The sequence below is a fragment of the Dama dama genome, chromosome 1, assembly GCF_033118175.1.
Source record: "Dama dama isolate Ldn47 chromosome 1, ASM3311817v1, whole genome shotgun sequence".
Taxonomy (NCBI): Eukaryota; Metazoa; Chordata; class Mammalia; order Artiodactyla; family Cervidae; genus Dama; species Dama dama.
In genome coordinates this window covers 40,725,206-40,746,175 of record NC_083681.1, presented here as the reverse complement: position 1 = coordinate 40,746,175, position 20,970 = coordinate 40,725,206, and the positions used below count along the sequence as shown (strand labels likewise).

Sequence of the window (20,970 nt, the reverse complement as noted above, 5' to 3'; positions counted from 1 at the left end):
ATTTCCTTACAATGAGAACCAGCCAAAACAATGTATATGGAAGCCCTAGACAGTGCCTGGCGTGGGAGAGAGACGGTTAATAAATATTGGTTCCTTTTCTTTCAATACTCTGTGCATTTCCTTACAATGAGAACCAGCCAAAACAATGTATATGGAAGCCCTAGACAGTGCCTGGCGTGGGAGAGAGACGGTTAATAAATATTGGTTCCTTTTCTTTCAATACTCTGTGCATTTCCTTACAATGAGAACCAGCCAAAACAATGTATATGGAAGCCCTAGACAGTGCCTGGCGTGGGAGAGAGACGGTTAATAAATATTGGTTCCTTTTCTTTCAATACTCTGTGCATTTCCTTACAATGAGAACCAGCCAAAACAATGTATATGGAAGCCCTAGACAGTGCCTGGCGTGGGAGAGAGACGGTTAATAAATATTGGTTCCTTTTCTTTCAATACTCTGTGCATTTCCTTACAATGAGAACCAGCCAAAACAATGTATATGGAAGCCCTAGACAGGGCCTGGCGTGGGAGAGAGACGGTTAATAAATATTGGTTCCTTTTCTTTCAATACTCTGTGCATTTCCTTACAATGAGAACCAGCCAAAACAATGTATATGGAAGCCCTAGACAGTGCCTGGCGTGGGAGAGAGACGGTTAATAAATATTGGTTCCTTTTCTTTCAATACTCTGTGCATTTCCTTACAATGAGAACCAGCCAAAACAATGTATATGGAAGCCCTAGACAGTGCCTGGCGTGGGAGAGAGACGGTTAATAAATATTGGTTCCTTTTCTTTCAATACTCTGTGCATTTCCTTACAATGAGAACCAGCCAAAACAATGTATATGGAAGCCCTAGACAGTGCCTGGCGTGGGAGAGAGACGGTTAATAAATATTGGTTCCTTTTCTTTCAATACTCTGTGCATTTCCTTACAATGAGAACCCAAATCCACCCATTGGAAGTAGGGTTTTTGACAATAATGGTAACTGTTTGTCACTACTTGGAGTGAGGGTCGCAGCCTGCCTCTACAGCTGTTGTCAGGGCTTTCGATACAATGAAATGTTTGGTCATATTCCCAATCAAGAAGGCTTGGCACTTGTCTTTGGGAATCTGCTGACTTCAGTGAGAGACCTAGAAATGAAAAGGATAAACCAGCAAAGCTAGGACATGTTTTGGTTTGCTGGGGAGGCAGTATGGCCTGGTGGGGTAGGTAAAATCATAAGCATCAAAGAGCTCCATGTTCAAATTCTGTTCCACTGCATTTAGGCTGTGTGGTTTTAGGAGAATCACTTAACCTCTCTGGCCTCAGGTTCCTTGGAGTAAAAAGTGGGGCTAATAATCCTCACATTACTAGATCATTTTGGGAATTAAGGGCATTGGTGTGCCAAGAGTCTCCCAAGAGTGCCCACCACATTGTAGGCATTCAATAAATGGCTACCTGATATTACTTTATGAAATATTATTAAATATCCTGCACTTTTAAAAGAATTGAGTCTCTGATCTTTATTGCTTGAAATTTAAAGTCTAGAAACCAAATTTTTAAAGCTCCTGAAAAATCTCCCTCACTGTAAAGAAAGGCTATTTTGAGTTATCAGCTAAAGAAACTCAGCCAGCTTACGGTGTTTTCAAAGGTAGTATTTCCCCAGCCAGAAGATGGATTCTGTTCATTCCCTTTATATCCTTGGTAATTTAATTTCCCTGTTAAGTTTATGGGCCTTTTTCTCCTTGATTGTCCTTGTGTGGGTGACAGATGCAGATCAACAAGGAGCAGGAGACTGAAAGAGTCAAGTCACAGCGGCCCCAGAGGAAACCAAGCAGGAGATGTGCGAACCAGGCATCGAAATTAATACACTCCAACTTGTAATAACATTTGTGCAATAATAATATTCCTGTGCAGTTTAATATTCCACTCAGCCCCTTTAAGAGATTGCCCTGGTGCTTAATGAATGACCGATGCTTATTAGGTTAAGTTGTATTTGAGCTGGCCTGGGCTGCTCTGGTTCAACTGATTGAATGGGAATTATTTAATAGGTATTATTAGGATAATTAGAAAATAATCACAGTTAGACAATAATATTGAACTATAAAGGTTGTGAATAACCAAATCTAGAGACAGGCCTGAAAACATGAGTTGTCTGCGACAGTTATGCAAGTCTCCTCCGATAGGGATGTGCACCAGTCTGAAAGGGTCTTTTGTTCCTAGGAGTTATTCATTAAGCGGGCATTGAATTAGAGGAACATGCGGGGGTGCAGGACAGAGGGCAATGATGGCTGATGAGCAAAATGAGCCTTTGATGAGCTTCTAATTGTCGTGACAACAATTCCTGCTTTCTCTTTTTCCAACAGTCAGAAATAAGCTCTCCCACCCCCAGGAAGGGTTTTCCCCCATTTTGTCAAGGCAAGGGAAACAGAGAAAAACAAAAATCCACCCCAGATAACAAGTCATTATGTTCTGTAAGGTGTGTTTGTGAGTGTGTTTGTGTGTGTGTGTGTGTGTGTGAGATGTCCTTGACGGAGGGAATGGATTGTCCTGATGGTTCTAGCTGCCCAGAGTAAAGGACCATGATATGCAATGACCTGATTGCCCTGAGCCTCACTCTCTGTGAGGAGGTCAAGTTGAGCTTTGCGGCTGCTTAGACTCTTCTTGGTCAAATGCTACTACCTACTGGTTTGTTGGTTGTCAATGTGGTGGTCAGTGTTATGTGCAAGGTGATGAAACACCCCAGTTTAGCAGGAGACCACCATTCAAATTTAGGCGAAGTAAATGACAGAATCTGTGCTTTCTTTCAGTACCTGGAAACAGGTAAAATCTGGTGAAAACTGAGATCGGGAGTGTATAGGAATTATTCCTCCCGGATAGCTTTACCAGCTTTGAGGGAGGCTTACCAGTTGGTTGCCTGCGTTGAGCTTCTTGTTTCTTTTTCCTTAGAGTCAGATGGCTTTTCCTTCACACAGATAAGGGGTTTACACAGAAGTAGCAGGCTGGCTGAGGCTGCCAGCAGGTGGCAGCAGGAGCATACATGACAACAAGAGAAATTGCCGTGAACCTTAGGCCGGAAGAGGGAAGTAGTTTGGCTTCCACTCTGTGGTTTTTATCTTGATTGCCGCTGAGGAACAGAAGGAATAATTATTTCTTGGATAATGAAACAGCAAGGTGTCCTGCAAAGAACACAGATAGTAAAGTCAGACACTCCTGATTTTGAATCTTGATGCCATTAATGCAAAGATTCTGAAGCTGGTAGCTAAGCAACCAAGGAATTTGGATGGGTTTGCCACACTCTATGTGCTGAAAGTAAACAGTGAGATTCAGTGCAGCAGAGCAAGGGAGTTTTTACTCGCAGCACAGCAAATGGCAAGAGCAGCAGCATGGTACAAGTTGCCCTGTATCCAAGTGCTGGGGTGTGGTCTGATAGACCCGGATGGCAGCGGCGCACACAGTGGATTGTACCCCAGCAGAGGAACTCAGCAGCGTCTATAGCCAGCAGTCAACAAGCCAGCCCCTTTCCCAGGAAGCAAGTAATCTACTTGACTGGTTGCAGGAGTGGGTTGGGATCATAGGATGGTTAGTCCTTGCTGTTTGGCATACTCAGCAGACATGCAGGAATGCTCAAGATTTATAGCAGACTGCCTCTCTCAACAAATGGCAATAATCCGTTTATTATGTAGTCACCTCTATTTCCTGCCTCAGTAGCTACCTAGTCAAGCAGTGGCCTTATTACAGAGATGGACCCAGTGAGGGCCAGACTAAGGTTCTCTTCTTGAAGAAGCCTTGGGTCATCTCTCCATTGTATGGATCCTGGGGTCATTGAGTTATGTGTTTCAGAGTTCTGTGCTCTAGACAATTGCTTTACACAAAAAAATTGCCCATGACAGCAGTAAGAAATATGTTTTATATCACAAGTTATTAATAGTACATATAAATATATAATCGAATACAATGTTTCAGGAGATAATTTTAACTTTGCTACTTATAAAAGACTGATATTTTTAATTCTGTCTCATTTTCTAGTGCTTGTTATGACCCATAAAATTAGTTTTGCCTCCCTCAATTTTAAAAAACACTGTTACAGTGATTTTACCTGAAAAAAAAATTTTTTTTAATTAAATACCCAAGTGACTGCCTCCGCCAAGAATACAGAATGCGGTTCTTAAAATGTATGGAGCAGGAGAATGGTGGAATATATACTATAAAGCCCATTAACTACAACAAGACACTTTTGAAGATGTTGCTAGACTTTTAAGTGAGAGAAGTCTCTCAGGGCCAAGAAAGAGAGGAGAAAGAAGAAACATCTGCTAAAATCTATGAGTTCCAGGAAGAAAGCAAACACAGAAACAGAAATCCAGGGTTGCCTCAAGTCTAACAAAAAGTAGAGGAGCTAACCTTGAGATTCCCATGTTAAGCCAGGTCTCTAGAACTCCAAGACCAATTGTAGATTCTGTATCAGAGACCATGCTTCATGTTAGGCTCTTAGGATTCAGACAGATTAAATTCAGTAAACTATAAGCTTATAATAATAATTTTTAAAATCACCCAAAACACAAAAAAGTGAGCCACTCAGAATGAGATTCAAGCCAAATCAACAAATTACCTACAGACAAAATTCTAGCAAATAGGCTTTAAGCAGAAAAAAAAAAGATAAGCCTAAGAGGCTGATCTGAAATATTCAAGAAGAAATGGTGAATGCAAAAAAATAATAAACACATAAGTAAAACATTGTCAATATAAAATAGCATGGGTTTTTGTTTTTTTTTTCAAAAATAGAACTAAAATACTGGACTAAAATGAACATAAGTTGGGAGTTGAATGATTAGAAGTAAAGCATTCCAGGGTCCTTATGTTGTTTAAAAGGAAACTAAAATATTGATTAAGGTTAGACTTTGTTAGGATATTTAAAAATTAATGAACTGATGCTTTTGAACTGTGGTGTTGGAGAAGACTCTTGAGAGTCCCCTGGACTGCAAGGAGATCCAACCAGTCCATCCTAAAGGAAATCAGTCCTGACTATTCATTGCAAGGACTGATGTTGAAGTTGAAACTCCAATATTTTGGCCACCTGATGCGAAGAACCGACTCATTGGAAAAGACCCTGATGCTGGGAAAGATTGAAGGCGGGAGGAGAAGGGAATGACAGAGAATGAGATGGTTGGATTGCATCACTGACTCAATGGACATGAATTTGAGTAAACTCTGGGAGTTGGTGATGGACTGGGAGGCCTGGTGTGCTGCAGTCCATGGGGTCGCAAAGAGTCAGACATGACTGAGCAACTGAACTGAGCTGAGAATATTTAAAAATGCCTATTTAAATTTTAACTGTAATTATGAAAAGAATAGGAAAAAATGTATAACTTCAAATCAACTAGGGGAAACAGGGAGAAGAAATAAGAAAAAATAATCAACCAAACCAAATCCCCAATTCAATTCTACCCTAATTCCAAAACCAGACAAAGATGCCACAAAAAAAGAAAACTACAGGCCAATATCACTGATGAACATAGATGCAAAACTCCTTAACAAAATTCTAGCAAACAGAAATTTTAAAGCATTTTTAAAAAGATAGAAAGCACAAAGATGATAGAAAACAAGTCTAAATATCTCAATAATTGTAGTGAAAGTTAATGATCAAAACAATAACCATTTATATGCTATTTAGTAGACACGTACAAAGCATAAATAAGCGAAAGGTTTAAAGTAAAAAAAAAATGGCAAGTATAAACTAGCTAAATAAGACAAATAAAGCTAGCGTAAATTGATCAAACCCATGTCTCTCATATCTCCTGTATTGGCAGGCAAGTTCTTTACCACTAGTGCCTCCTGGGAAGCCCAGATAATTAGCATTTAGTAACAAACTATAATTAGCAAGAAACAGGGTCACTACATAATTTTAAAATGACCAACTGACCAAAAAGATTATGACAGTTTAAAACGTTGAGCCTATAGCAGACTCAAAATATATAAAACAAAAAATAAGACTTAAGGGAGAAATTTCTATTATCATGGCAGGAGGTTTTACTATGAAAGTGAAGTCACTCAGTCATGTCCAACTCTTTGCGACCCCGTGGACTGTAGCCTACCAGGCTTCTCTGTCCATGGGATTTTCCAGGCAAGAGTACTGGAGTGGGTTGCCATTTCCTTCTCCAAGTGATCTTCCTGACCCAGGGATCGAACCCGGGCCTCCCACATTGTAGGCAGACATTTTACCATCTGAGCCACCAGGGTTTTACTATATCTCTTCATTAATGAGAGTCAAACAGACAAAACATTACTATAAGTTTGAACATTGCAGTTAATAACTTTCATAAAGAAAGAAAGAAAGTGAAGTCACTCAGTCGTGTCCAACTCTTTGTGACCCCATGGAGTGTAGCCCACCAGGCTCCTCCATCCATGGAATTTTCTAGGCATAGGTATAAAACCCTGCACCCCCAAATTAGAGGATGTGTGTTCTTTTCAAGTTGACATGATGATTTATAAAAATTGACCATGTTGCTTCATAAAGTAAATCTCAGAGAATCTATATTATAAGGCCACATTCTATACTACAATGTAACTAACTTAGTAATCAATAACCAAAGGGTATTTTTTTAAACCATGCATTTGGAAAGTAAAACTATACATTTCTTCTGGGTCAAAAAAATTAAAAAGTTATTTTAAAAGATACTTTGAAATTTCAAATATAGTAAATATGAAAAGGAAAACAATAGATCAAAACTCATGGGATGCAGTGCAAATGGTTCTTAGAGGTATCGCCTTAAATAGTTTTATTAGAAAAGAAGAAGGGCTTAAATCAATGAGCTAAGTGTCCAACTTCACTTAGAAAATGAAGAAAAATATAAACCTAAAGAAAGAAGATAATAAATATATGAACAAATGTAAATGTAATAGAGAATAAAGATAAAATAGGGTCAAATAAGCCAAATGTTTGTTCATTGAAAAAGTCAAAAGACTAAAGGCAGTCCTCTTAAATTGATTTTTTTAAATAAAAGAGAAGAAATAAATAATGAGTGAAAGAGACAGACATGACCATAGGTACAGAAAAGATTCAAAAAGATAAAAGAATATAATGAACATTTAATTCAATTCATTTTAAAATTTGACATTCTAAGGGTGACTTATCAATCCTCATATTAACAAATTAAAGAGAAAACCATATGATTTTTCAATAGAAGAAGAAAATATAATTTGACAAAGTTCAACATTCATTTAGGATAAAAACTTTCAGCAAAAAAAGAACTTTTTATTTTGCCTTCTTGAAGCTTAAAATTTTTTTTTATTATATAAGTTTCAGTGTACAGCGTGACAATTTGATGTCTGTATACACTAGAGAGTGGTCACCTCCACAAATCTAGATAATACCATCTATCATCATACAGTTGACCCCCTTTTACCCATTTCATCCACCCTCTACTCCTTCCTTTCAGGTAATCACTGCTCTGATCTCTGTATCTATGACTTTGTTTTTGTTTTATTTTGTTTGTTCAGTTTTGTTTTTTAGATTCCACACATGAGTGAAATCCTATGGTACTCATTTTTCTCTGTGTGACTTCTCGTAGCATAGTACCTTCAGGGTCCATTCGTGTTGTCAAATGACAGGATTTCACTGTTTTTTAATGGCTAATATTTTGTATATATACCACATTTTTAAAATCCATTCATCAATTAGTGGACACAGGTTGTTTCCACATCTTGCTATTGTAAATAATGCTGAATGAACATAGGGCTTCACATATCTTTTCAAATTGGTGTTTTTGTGCTCTTAGAAGTGAAATTGCTGAGTCAGAACTTTCTGAATTTGAAACATATCTTCCAAAACCCTGTAGCAAACAGTGTTGTTTAATGGTAAAATATTAGAAGCATTTCTTTTAAAATCAGTAATAGACGAGGATGCTTGCTATCACCTCTTCTATTCAATATTGCACAGGAGACATAGCCAGTACAGTAAGACAAGGATAAAATAGCACAAGGTTTGGAAAGGAAGAAACAAATTTTTGTCATTTCCAGATGATAGAATTAACCACATAGAAACCCAAAAGAATGTACAGATAATTTTTTTTAAAATAATAAGAGTCTATATCATGTGATTGGAAAAAAGATCAAAATAGAAAAATCAATTGCATTTCCATATCTCAGCATTGGTTTCTAGAAAATGAAATAACAAAGAGGATATCACTTACATTAGCATAAAAACACAATGTGCCTAGGAATAAATCTAAGAAAAAATATTCATATCCTTTATGGAGCCAATTTTAATACTTCACTGAAAGCCATCAACACACCCAAATATAATCTCACATATATGAAAACTTGATATAATCCAGCAGTAGCATTGCAATTCACAGGAAATAAGTGATTCTGGGACAGCTGGCTTTCCATACAGGAAAAAAATGAAGTTGAACCTTATCTTAAACCATATAATCAATGTCATAAAAATTAAAGACTTCAATTTGAAATGTTAAGAATCTCTAAGACCTCAAGTTGGTAGTCTATAGACATCATAAAGGAAAGGAAAAAATAAGCCACTAATTTGAAAAATAAATTTGCAATAAATATAACCAGAAAAGGAAACCTATTAATTTGGAAAATACATGTGTAATAAATATAACAAATATCCAGTATTCCAGAATATGTAAAGAATGCTTACAAATCAATAAGAGATAGATAAACAACTCCATATAAAAATAGGTGAATGGTATAAATATACATTTCACAAAAGAATAGTCATAATTTTAATCACTCAGTTGTGTCCAACTCTTTGTGACCCCTCTGACTGTAGCCTGCCAGGGTCCTCTGTCCATGGGATTCTCCAGCAAGGATACTGAAATGGGTTGCCATTCCCTTCTCCAGAGGATCTTTCCAATCAGGGATCGAACCCAGGTCTCCTGCATTGCAGACAGATTGTTTACCGTCTGAGCCACCAGGGAAGTCCTAGATCTCACAGAAGAATAGTCATTAGTAATTAGAAAAATGCAAATTTATACTACAGTGTGAACTAAACTATTAAATTTTCAAAAACTTATAAAATCTGATAATACTAAGTATTTGGCAAGGGTGAGGAACAAAGGGAGCTTTTATTCAATATTAGTGGGCGTATAAACAACCACAAATCTTTGGAAAACAATTTGACTTTATGCTGAAAAGCTGAACATTTGCATACCTACTACTCAAGAATTTCATTCCTAATTATATATTCCAGAGAAACTCATACCCACATTAACCAGAAGATATATACAACAATGTTCACAGTAGCAAACTACTACCAACAACCTAGCTATCCATTAACAGAAAAATGGATAAACTGTAGTATAGTTAACTGTGGCGCATACAACTGAATATTATAAATACAGCAGTGAAAATGAGCAGCATAGAGGCATTTTAGAAACATATAGAAAGAATTTAAAATAAGCAAGGTGTAGAAGACTACATATATTATATCATTTCAGTAAAATTCAAAAGCAAGAAAACTTCATTTATGGTGACTGGATATATAGCTAAAAGCAAAACAAAAAGCTGTTTAATAAAGGAAGGGCTAGAGTTTATGGTTTTCAGCTGCAGTCCTTGACTCCCAGAATGAAATCATGACCTACTTTCCAGTATCAAGTTTTTGTCAAGACTGAATCAGACCAGACCCCCAGTGGATTACCACTATCATGTGTAAGGAGCTGTGGGAAATCAAGTACCCAGAGTGCTGGGTACAGGAGTCCTGGCTAGAGATGAAATGAAATAAGTCCATGGATGTGCACAGGAGCTAAGAGCTGGCCAGAGACCAGAGAGCCAGAGGCAGGGGCTGAAACCTGCCATCTGAGGGAGATGCTTGCCCACTGCTACCAAGGATTCCGGCTGTGATTACTCTAACGCCTCTTCATGCTCCAGATCATCACTGAGGATGTCAAGGGCATTGACAGAATTGCCGGAAAAACCAAAGTAGAACTTCTCATAGATTCTAAGGAGGTGGGAAATCACATCTAAAGACTTAGATAGTTGTGAATCAGAGAGCAACACAAGACCCAACTTGGAAAATCCACACACCAATTCAAAGAGGAGCATTCAGCATTACCGACTAAAGGAAATGGTTAAAAAGCCATGACTTTAAAGAATAGATTGTTCATTTAGTCTGTTATTCTCCACTGAGAAAAAAGTTCTGGGCGTTTAGTGCCAATCCCTCTGTTGTGAGCAGGGACTAAATGCTGTCAGGCTAGGTGATTTAAACTTAATTGTGTATATGTTTGTGGGGTGGGGGGGGGGGCAGGGAGGGGAGTATTGAATTTCAGTAGGGAGTGACAAAATTTGCTTTGTTTTTTTGAGAGCTCGCTAGGGACAAGAGGGTCAATTTATATGACCCCATTAGTAAAAAGTTTTTTATGTTGAGTTTTGATAACTTTAATTTGCCTAACAAGAGGATCCTTGCATTTTGTCTAGGAGAGAGCGTGTTACGAGGGCACAGGAACAGAGGAAGAACTGGTCCATGGTGGCCACAGCAGGGGTGGCAGTGAGGTGGGGTAGCTGGGCTATTCTCGTCATAGCCAGAGGCTGCTCGCCTTCAGGTTGCGCCATCCTAGCTGCATCCTGGTTCCCAGATGCCAGAGTCACCTCCCTGTCCAGGTGAAGCGTTTCCAGTTCCCCAGCAGCCATGAGACCAGCTGGAGGTGCGGCTGAGCTCACAGACTGTGTAGGCACAGTCTCTGGGCTTCCTCCCAAGCAAGTGCTGAGATCTAGCCATATGATCTTTCTGTTTACGTGGAGACAAAACTATATGTATTATTATTTAAGTGCTTTTATTAATCTCAAGGGAAGTTACTTGACAAAGTTTGGCCATAGGTAATCAAGTCAGGGATTACACTCTAGCTGAGTTTTAGAGAGATACAGCAAATAGTCCACGCAGAAACATAGAACTAGATGCTGGAAGAAGCAACAGCACAGTAGTAATAATGTTGCGATTTACTGAGTGTTTACTATGTACCAAGCACCATGGTCAACATTGTACATGCATCTTGTCATTTCATCCCCAAAACCAATTATGAGACAGAGACTATGATCACTGCATTTCTCTCTCTCTCTCTTTTTTTTGGCTGCATAAGCAGCATGTGGGCTCTTAGTTCCTCAATCTTAGATCAAACCCATGGCCCCTGCAGTGGCAGTCTTAACCACTGGACTGTCAGGGAAGTCCCCACCCCTATTTTTTAAGGGAGGAGACTGAGGCAGAAAGAGGTGAGGTTACTTGACCAAGGTCACACATTGTAAGTGGGACAGACAGGTCTGATCAATCTCAAAGCCCACTCCCTCTGCCTCTTCACTCTACTACATCTATAGTGAAGAGCAATGCTCCTCAAGACTTCATTAGGACCTACAGGGAAGCTCTGGAGGGTGGCAGTGAGGTGATGGAAATCTCAGTGCATTGTTCGGGTTGAGAGCAAGGCAAGTCTGGGCTAGGCACCATCTGCCTGCACCCAGTGCTTTGGGAAAGCAGAGTCCCTAGAAATCTGCACTTGATTCTATGTTCAAAGATCCCTGAAAGTAATTTTGACTACTGAGGAAAGGAAGAGTCTAAAAATAAACTGTAGGCTATAAAATTGCAAATTATTCCACTCAAGAAAGTAAATTAAATTGATTGATTCAGTTCAATCTGTGTTTTTTGAATACAGCATCAGTAGAAATCAATGAGGCTGCACAACTCTCACATTTTAGAAAGACACACAAGGAAGACTGAAGAAGGGAAATGGAATGCAGGATAATAGTCTGGATTGAGCCTGTAGGTAGAGTGTAGCAAAGAGGCTGAATCTGAAGATCAACAACAACAAAATACTCTCAAGACAGCAGAACAGTGCTGTTTCTTTTGGATTGAGAACAAGGCAAGGATAGCCCCAGAGCTGAGACAGATGGTTTAATGTTACATGACTGGGGAGAGGCAAGGTTTTCTACTCTCAGCTTTTCTGTTTTCTTAATCAAGGAAAATGGCCCTCAATCTAGAAATGGTAAACAAATATCTAGATGAGGAAATTAAACCTGGATAGGTGAGAGAAATGGGAGAGCGAGGAATTCAGGTTTCTCAGCTGTGGTGAAAGATGATACGTTCACAATAGAGTATGTCTTCGATATGACCTTTCTCAATCAGAATTTGCTTATTGACCAAGTTAACCCCCTGGTGTTGAAATAACTTGCAGAAATGACCCCAGTCTTTGAAAACTCAGGATAAATTCCAGAACCAAAAGACTAGAAATGGGTATATTTTCTAGTTTTATATGAGAAAGAAACATGAGTTCTGATCTTTGTCAAAATTCTAGAAAGAATTATTACAGAAACTGTGGATATTTAGACAGAAATAATAATAGACGGAAATTTAGGAACCACTGCCATTTACTTACATGCTGTGGAAAACAAATGTCATTTCCTCTTCTGGGTGGTATTTTGAGGTTTGTCATGCCAATGGACACAGCAGGCTTTGTGAAGCTTGATTTTGGAAAATTGTTTTGTTATTAAGGTTTTTCATAAGATCCTAGTGGACAAGGTATAGAAATGGGGGCTGGATGATACTAGTTGGGTGCCATGCATTTAAAATTTGTAGAACAGTCTTGCCCAAAGGGTAAGAAAGGTCCCTGAGCGGCTAGACGGCTCTGTTTTGGGTCCAGTTCCACCTGATGTTTCATTTTTCAATGTCACATGAAGGTGGAAGATGCCCTATTTACCAATTCACAGAAATCCCAAACTAGGAGAAATGTATCAGGTGAATAAAATATCCCAAAGATTTCCCCTTAATGGAACAAAATAAGATGATATTTAACAAGGCACAAGTAAGTCTTGAATTAGGTTTAGAAGAAGATCAGTTGTACAAGTTGAACATGAAGTCCTCAGACTTCACCACTCCTGGTGTGGAAAGACAAGATTCAATTGCAAGTTAGGAAGAGCCAGGTAAAGACACCACTTCTGAAAGGATACCTCAGTTCCAGGGCACAAGGTGAAGATGTAAGCGTGTCTCTCCGTTCTGGGCTGTTGATATTTTGTTTGATTCTGGACTCTCCTTAAGGTGTGTTCTGGGAAATTAGAAGGCAAATAGAGGTGGACAGCTCTTTTATGATAAAATGATAAAATGACCTAGAGGTACTGACTCTGAAATAAGAATACTACAGTGGATCATGAGACCAGTCTTCAAATATCTGAATGTCTTTCATGTAAAATACAGTTATATGTTCTCTATTTGCCTCCAGAGAGCAAAACTGGACTCAGTGGTGAATAGCCAACCCACTGACGAGCAATAGAAGTTTCCAGTACTTGAGAGTACACAGCTCTGCAGTGGGCTTCTTGGACAGCAGGGCATTCCACCATTCATGGAGAATTGCTGTAGAGACTGGAGCGGAGGGTGGGAGAGGAAATTCCTTTGTGCCCTCCATGGCTGGGAGAGATGACTCCTAAGTGATCTTCCATCATGTGCATTACATCATTTGAATAATGACCATCACTGAGTTTATACTCAGTGCCATGGCTGGGTTAAGGTCTCTGTATGCACAATCCCATTGTATCTTTAAACAGATGAGGAGACTGAGGCTCAGGGAGGCTGTTAAGAGCTCAAGCCCCCACAGTGACAGGTCAAAGAATGGAAGTTTTATCCTAAGCCTGAGTTTAAAGTATATGCTTTTAACATCTATGTCATATATATGATCTGCAGTCTATAAATTTCATCCTTCCATTCAGCAACCAATGCCCTGGAATGCCTTGTTCTTCACCTCCTCCTGCCCCTGGAAAACTCCCACCCATCCACTTGAGCTCACCTGCTGTCTCCTCTCTGAGGTTTGTCCCACTTCCTCCACACATGATTGATCACTTCCCTCCTGTGTTGCACGGCAGGGGGCACATTGTACCCTGTTTAGCTGTGTGGTGTTGGTTTCCCTACTGGATTGAAGGTCCCAGTTTCCTGGACAGCTGGAGCCAGTGCTTATTCATCCCTGTCCCTCAGCCCCACCAACAATGCTCAGAAGATGTTGGTACTCAACGGGCTTATAAGTTCTTTTATTCATTCATCCATCCATTCATTCAAGAAATCTAAGAAAGAATAACACTTATTTCTCTTTCCCTTTTAATCCTTCCTGCACCAAGCTCCAGGTATCATTCTCCCGCTCAACGACCTTTAGTGTCCCTTTGTATCTACAGCATAAAGTGCAAAAGCCTTAGCATGGCATTCAGGGGCCTCTGTGATGAGATGGTCATACGCTTTGAGGTCTCATTGTCTACCCTCTGTGTCCCCTTAGCCCTTCCTGACCTCTGTCTCTACCATCTTCTATTCTCTTGTGTTTACTCATATTGTTCCTTCTTACTGAAATGTTCTCTCCCACCCTCAGTGTTTCCTCTCAAAGTGTTATCCTTTCTTCAATACCCCAGTTCAAACATCACCTCCCTTGGGAAGCCTAGCCCCTTATCTTGATCAGGAAAACCCTCCCTTCTATGTATTCCCAGAGTCCTTTTTTTGTTGTGGCAACAGTTTTCTGATATTCTATTTTATTCTAGCTTTTTGGTCTATCTGATCCAAAAGATTATCTAACAATACCCTTTTCAGCAGGAACCATGCCTTACTATCTCCAAAATTCTGGTGATAAGTAGCATTATCTAGCACTGTATCCCCATACCTAAGGCAATACCTGACTCCTATTCTGTAAACAGGTGTTATTGAATGAATGAATGAATTCATCAGAATCAAGTTCTGCATTGTAACACCAGTTTGTACATTAACTAAATATATAATTTGGGACATTGCACATCAATCACTCTGGACCCCAGTTTCCATATCAATAAAAGAATGATCAAGGAGCCAGGGAGAAAGAGAAGTCATTTTTATGGATGACTTTGCAATGTGTAAGGCAATGTGCTACGGGCTTTATTTACTTTACGGGGCTGTGAGAGGAAGGGAGGGAGTAATGAAGAGGGGAGAGGACTATACAAGCAGAGAAGAGTATGAGCTTAGGATAAAGCTCTCCTGAACTCAAGCCCTGGCTCTGCCACTTACTAACTGAGCTTGAGCAAGTTATTCTAATCTTTCAAACTTCTGTTTCTTCAGCCATCAAGTGGTGATAATAAGGAAACCTACTGGTGAGTTTGTTGTGAGGATTCAATGAGGTATTGCATGTAAGGTACTTAGCCCATTGGCTGGCAGGTAACCCTGCATTATAAACAGCAGCTCTTCATTATTATTCTATTACCTGTGTGCCTTCTTGTTTAGTTTATCCCATGAAGAAGCAGAGGTTCTGAGAGGTTAAACAACTTTCCCAAGGTCACACACATCTTCTGAGTGCCCTGTTTTCCTCTCTACCTTTGGGACAGAGGATGAGATGGTTGGATGGCATCACTGACTCAATGGATGAGTTTGAGCAAACTCCAGGAGATAGTGAAGAACAGGGAAACATGGCACGCTGCAGTTCATAGGGTTGCAAGGAGTCAGACACAACTTAGCAACTGAACAATGAACAACACCAATGGGACCTACCAAGTTAAATCCTTGGAGAATGGCCATGAGCTTTGCAACACAGCTTGTATTCCCATTTCAGGGTGAAATACTAGAAAGCTACCGATGTTACTACTTCTCAAACATTCCCAAATTTTAACATTTTATTATCTGAACATTTAGCATCTAACACTGAATATCTAAAAGCAATGTGAATTTTATCATGGTAATTCTTCTGTTTAATAAAGGAATAAAGGTCATAATCTAAGTTATAAGCATGTATGGATAAAACTTTTTCCCTATGAGACTCAAAGCTAATAACTTTTCCCCTCTAATCATTTGGCTTTTCTTTGTGCAAAAAAACCAAAATGCCAATTACCATTCTTCTGTAACCAAATGGTACGTGAACTTTCCTGCCCCATGAAGGGAGCAGCACCTGGGCACTCAGTAGGCATTCGATTCCGAAGAGAAGGAGATAGGAATCAGCAGGGTTATTAGGGCTTTCTTTGGTGGTGGATATGATATACAAATATAGAGAAATTTTATGGAAGACACTCAAATATTCAGAGGAGGGTCATTAGTGTGGCAGGCCATTGTCAAGGGTATATGACCCTTCGAACTGGAAGTATTCATGCCCTAAATGTCCAAGAGAACTGCCCCAGAGCATGCACAGGTGTGTTTTATTTGTTATGCCCATGACCTTGAGGCTTCAACAGGCCATCACGGGGCTGCCACCTGCAGAGCCCTTTTTGCTACAAACATGGCCCCCTAAAGTAGCTTCAAAGCAGTTTGATCATGGGAAGAGAAATGCCAATCTAACCCATTTGCCATTGATTTCTTAAACAGATTCAGGCACACAGGATGAAGCACAGCTTTTGCAGGAATGGCTTAAGCTGGTTCTGGAGAAGAATAAATTAATGCGATATGAGTCAGAGCTCCTGATCATGTAAGTAAGGCAACACGGATAACAGTGAGGCCTAAAAGCAAGTGGGGGGGGGGAGTGGCAGTGGGGTGGCCCACCCTCCTAAGTTGAAGTCCCAGGATTTTTCTCCTTGTGCATACAGAATTGTGATTGAGACAAATTGGTATTTGAGGTCTTGCATATCATGCTGGCATTAGTACAGAGAATCTTCAGTTTTCTGTTCTCTGCTGTGGAGTCCTATGGCTAAAATGATTTCAGGTAATAGGTCTGGAGCTGGAGGGCATGTGGATAAGGCACTTGCAGTCCATTTCTGCCCCCCAGGGCAGGGGGGACCCACCTGCAGTCACACATCCTCAATGGGGAAGCATATGCCTGGCCTCTGAGTGTGAACGATGGAAAGGGCTTGCTGAGATCTGCCTGACTACTCTTTGTGGCTTTAATGTATTGTAGGTGGAGATCTGTCTGGCTGTCCTCTGGATAAGAGGCTGCAGTCTGGCTGGGAGATCAGAAAGTAGAGATGGATCTCACTGCACTCTGAGAAAGTTGAAAGTCACTTTACTTGTCACCATCCTGGAGGGAAAGAAAGGAACATTTAATATGAACTGGCTGAGCACCACAGGTTGTACTGGGTGCTCTCACTCATGCTGAGTCATTTCATTTTCACCCAACCCTGAGAAATAATTTTGGGAGTCTTAAAGGGGTCTAATAAATTCTATTCCTCTTCTCTGCCTGGATTCTGAGTTGGGTAAGAAATAAGACTACTGGGTCAACAGATGGAACGTTAAACTAAAGCATTTATTACTGATCATGGCTAGCTTGGCTAAATATGAGAGTCCGAGAAAGCTTGCTAACTATATCCATTTCCTAGGGCTGGACTAACATGTTACCACAAACAGGGTGGCTTACAATAACAGAGAGGTATTCTCTCACAGTTCTGGAAGACTGAAATTGAGGTGTTAGCAGGGCCAGGCTCTGGGGAAGAATCTTTCCTTCCCTCTTTGGCTCAGCAGGCTCCAGGCATCCCTTGGCTTGTGGCTGCATCTCTCCAGTCTCTGCCTCTATCTTCACGCGGCCTTTTCTCTGTGTCTGTGTCTGCTCTTCTGTCTCTTGCAGGAATACTTGCCACTCAGTTTAGAGCCCACCAGGATAATCCAGAATATTTTCATCTCAAGGATCTTAACTTCCCATCCTCAAAGAGTCTTTTCCAAATAAGGTCACATTCAAAGATTCTAGGGGTTAGGATCACTTGGGGGTTCACCATGGAACCAAACTTCAGAATTAGACACACTTACCAACCTAGTCACAAAGCATAGTGAATCACTTGCTTCTTAGGGGTAAGGCTTTTACCTAAGACCAGTGGGTCTCACCTGGGGGAAATTTCCATCTCTGCTTCCTCCTTCCAGGGATATTTGGCAATATCTGAAGACATTTTTGTCTAAGACAACTGGGAGGTGCTACTGATATCTAGGGAGGAGAGGTCAAGGGTGCTACCGAACATCCCACAGGGAGCCCCACTTCCTTCACCATCACAGGATTATCCAGCCCCGAATCCCAGTAGTGTCAAGGTGGGAAATCTTGCCCTAGACCACTAGCAAGGCTCAGAGTGAGAGAACACTTTTTTTTAAGGTTATAGTTGTTTTTTTTCTTCCATTTTTATTGAGATGTGATTGGCATACAATACTGTGTAAGTTTAAAGTACATAGTGCAATGATTTGATTGACATATATCAGGAAATGGTTATCACAGGAAGTTTAGGGAACATCTAGCATCTCATGCAAAAATATCAATACAAAATGAAAGGAATAGAAACATTTTTTTCTGATAGAACTCTTAGAATATACTCTCTTAACAATTTTCATATTTAACATACAGCTAGTTGTTTTGAGCAACTTGAATTTAGTAGTGAGTGGGATATTCAGTAGGCAGGTAGGTATACAGGCTGAGACATGGATGGGGAGGTACAATTTCTGTAATCTATTCCTTATCAAAAGAACTTTGAATCAGTAGCTGTCAGAGTAGAGAGAATTCCCCAGAGCAGTTGATTTTAAACATTGTTGGCAGTGACCCAGAGTATATTTTACTTCGGCTTATTACATATGTGTGTATAAATATGTGTATTTATACACGATGTGTACCCAGGGAACACATGTTTGCTGCAGGCAGGCTGATCCCAGGTGAGGAAAGGTGTCAGCTGAGTTTCCCTGTTCTTCCCAAATTTACCACTCCTGGGGTGAGAGTGAATCTAAGAGTGAAAGTGGAAAGAAGCAGCCAAGACTTCTACTCATCAAGGTCCACTGACATGGAAGGAAATGCCAGGAGTGGGGAGGCAGGGCTCATCTGTAATTATTTTTTCTATTACTATTTTTTATATTGATGCACATGCTGAGATTCAACAAAGTAATTTGTCCACATCCACCTGACCACAAAGCCCTTTTTACACAACAATACCATCTGCCTTTGGGCTAGAATTAAATTATAAAATTCATTTAACAAACATCTATGAAGCATATTCTCTGTGCCAGGAACTGTGCTGGGTACTGTGGAAGTAAAGATGAACCAGGCCCCAGTCCCTGCCTTCAAGGATCTCATGGTTTTCAGAGACGGACATGCAAGCACACAGCATGAGAGAAATAAGAAAACATAGCAGTTGCTCTGTGAAGACTTGTAGGAGGAGTGTTCGATGCACAGACCCTACCTGCGAAGGTCAGGGGGATGGTGACTGCTCGGTGACTGGGGCTTCCCTTCCTGGTACGCTGTCAGAGGGAACGTTCTCCTCCAAAAGAGGCCAAGGAGGAGAACTTGGAGTGTGAGCCAGACAAGAGCTCTGGTAGAGGACAGCTTCTAGTTTGGAGAAAGGCCTGGGTGAACAAGGAGAAATGTCTTAGACTGGTGTGTGATTTTGAATCCCTTGGGAAAGCAGGTGCCGGGACAGAATTAGAAGCACAAGAGATATAACAGAAGGAAGGAAAAAGGGAGCGGGAATGAGAGCGAAATCTTCAGACCCCCCTGCAGTCCTGACACCTGTGAAAGGAGAGGGGAGGGGAGGAGGACTAGCAGGAGGAGCTTCAGACTGCAGAGCAGCCCTGAGAAAAATCTGAGCCAGGCCAAAGGGAGCACCAGCCAAGGCTGCCCATCCGAGGAGTCCAAAGTGGGGCGGAAGTGGCCAAGCTCCAGCACCACCGCTGTGCTCAGGGACAGTGTGGCTTCAGCACGACATTGAAGTGGATTCTGCTGCAGCTGTCAGCTTACTACACAGTACACTCCTTCCACAAAGTCCTTTCTTAAAGGAAAATCTGAGTGGTACATTTCTATTGGGAGCTAGAGTGGGTCAAGGGAAGTTCAGTGTCAGTAACAAAAGGCAGAATATTGAACAAAGTATGGACCTTGGCCCAAGTAATAGTAGAAGTAACAACAACAAAAAAAAACCCAGCAACAACAGGGTGTAGTAAAGTAACCCAGTGCTGTAGCGGATATGCACACAGCCTGGGAAGATATGCACACAGCCTGGGAAGCCCCAGGGCCCAAGTGTCAGTCCTCACCCTTTTCAGTGTCTCTGTAGCAATGGACAGCCTTGACCCCTCTCATTCCTAAAACTTGCCTCTCTTGGTTTCTGTGATGCTGTATATCCTTCCTACCTTCTGCTTGCTTCTTTCCTACTTCTACCTCTTTTGATTAGCTTCTAAATGTAGGCAGTCCCATGCTCCTGTCTTCAAACTTTTTTTTCCTCTATTGTCTCCCTTTTAGGGCTCATGTGACTTCACCTTTCACCTCTGACCCCTGCCGTATTTGTTTGTGGTCCTCATTTCTCCTGAGAACTCCAGGGCTGCATTCCCAGAGGTTGGAGGAACCTCCACATTACCACATGGCCCAGCATGTGGGGAGCTGACACAAGTTCTGTAATATACACGGCATATCGTCAGGCACTGAAAGGTCATGAAGTTCCATCTGACTTTCACTGAAAGCTGACTTCTTGACTTTGCTGGTGGACACATTGAGTACTCAGCACTCTAGCTTGACTCCTCTAAAGCATCACTGTTCTTTCACCATCGCCTACAACCAGATGGGTGGTTGTCTGAGTACTATTGCCTCCACTGACAAAATGCCTTACTCCTGTTTCCTCCTTGTTTTCTTGCTTACCACAGTCAAAGATTTGGGAGTTGTTAGAGGTGATGCTTGAAGTCACGTTGCCCCTAAAAGAGAGGAGTTTTAGATTGTCATTGCTTCTACCATTCTAGTCATTTCTTCATGATCCATTCCAGTGTGGCCTTCCAGAAGTTCACTGGGATCACATCACAAACTTCAGCTGCTCTTCATTATCTACTGAGTTCAAGTATCAGCAGCAGTAGTAGCAAAACTTCCGGTTTGGAGGCATTCCAAAACCCCAGTCTTAATAAGGAAAAAGGAAAGCCGTTGCTATGGTCAATGGGTTTATTAATCAATATTTCTACACAGGTCTTCAGTATTTACAAAGTCTGAACATTTTCTCATTCCCAGGGCCCACGAACTAGAACTGGAAGATCACCAAAGCAGACTAGAGCAGAAATTAAGAGAGAAAATGCTCCAGGAAGGTGAGTACGGTGATGTGTTTCAGGCCTTTGTTAAAGATGTTTTTCCTATGCAGACACTTGACCA

The 20,970-nt window shown here is 40.7% G+C and overlaps 1 protein-coding gene across 12 annotated transcripts in view; it reads left to right on the top strand.

The window, feature by feature from the left end:
• The window catches only part of MICAL2 (microtubule associated monooxygenase, calponin and LIM domain containing 2), a 235,354-nt gene that overhangs the window by 206,078 nt on the left and 8,306 nt on the right, over window positions 1-20,970 (top strand). For 10 of the 12 annotated variants that reach the window (XR_009693648.1, XR_009693647.1, XM_061147602.1 and 7 more), the window contains 2 exons: window positions 16,263-16,362; window positions 20,833-20,906. Coding sequence is in view for 8 of the 12 variants with exons in the window: in XM_061147602.1 (XP_061003585.1) it covers window positions 16,263-16,362; window positions 20,833-20,906 (174 nt within the window). In the remaining 4 variants the exon portion in view is untranslated. Of the gene's footprint in view, window positions 1-16,262; window positions 16,364-20,832; window positions 20,907-20,970 lie in introns of those variants that run through there. The other 2 variants (XR_009693653.1, XM_061147621.1) reach the window with 2 other exon arrangements.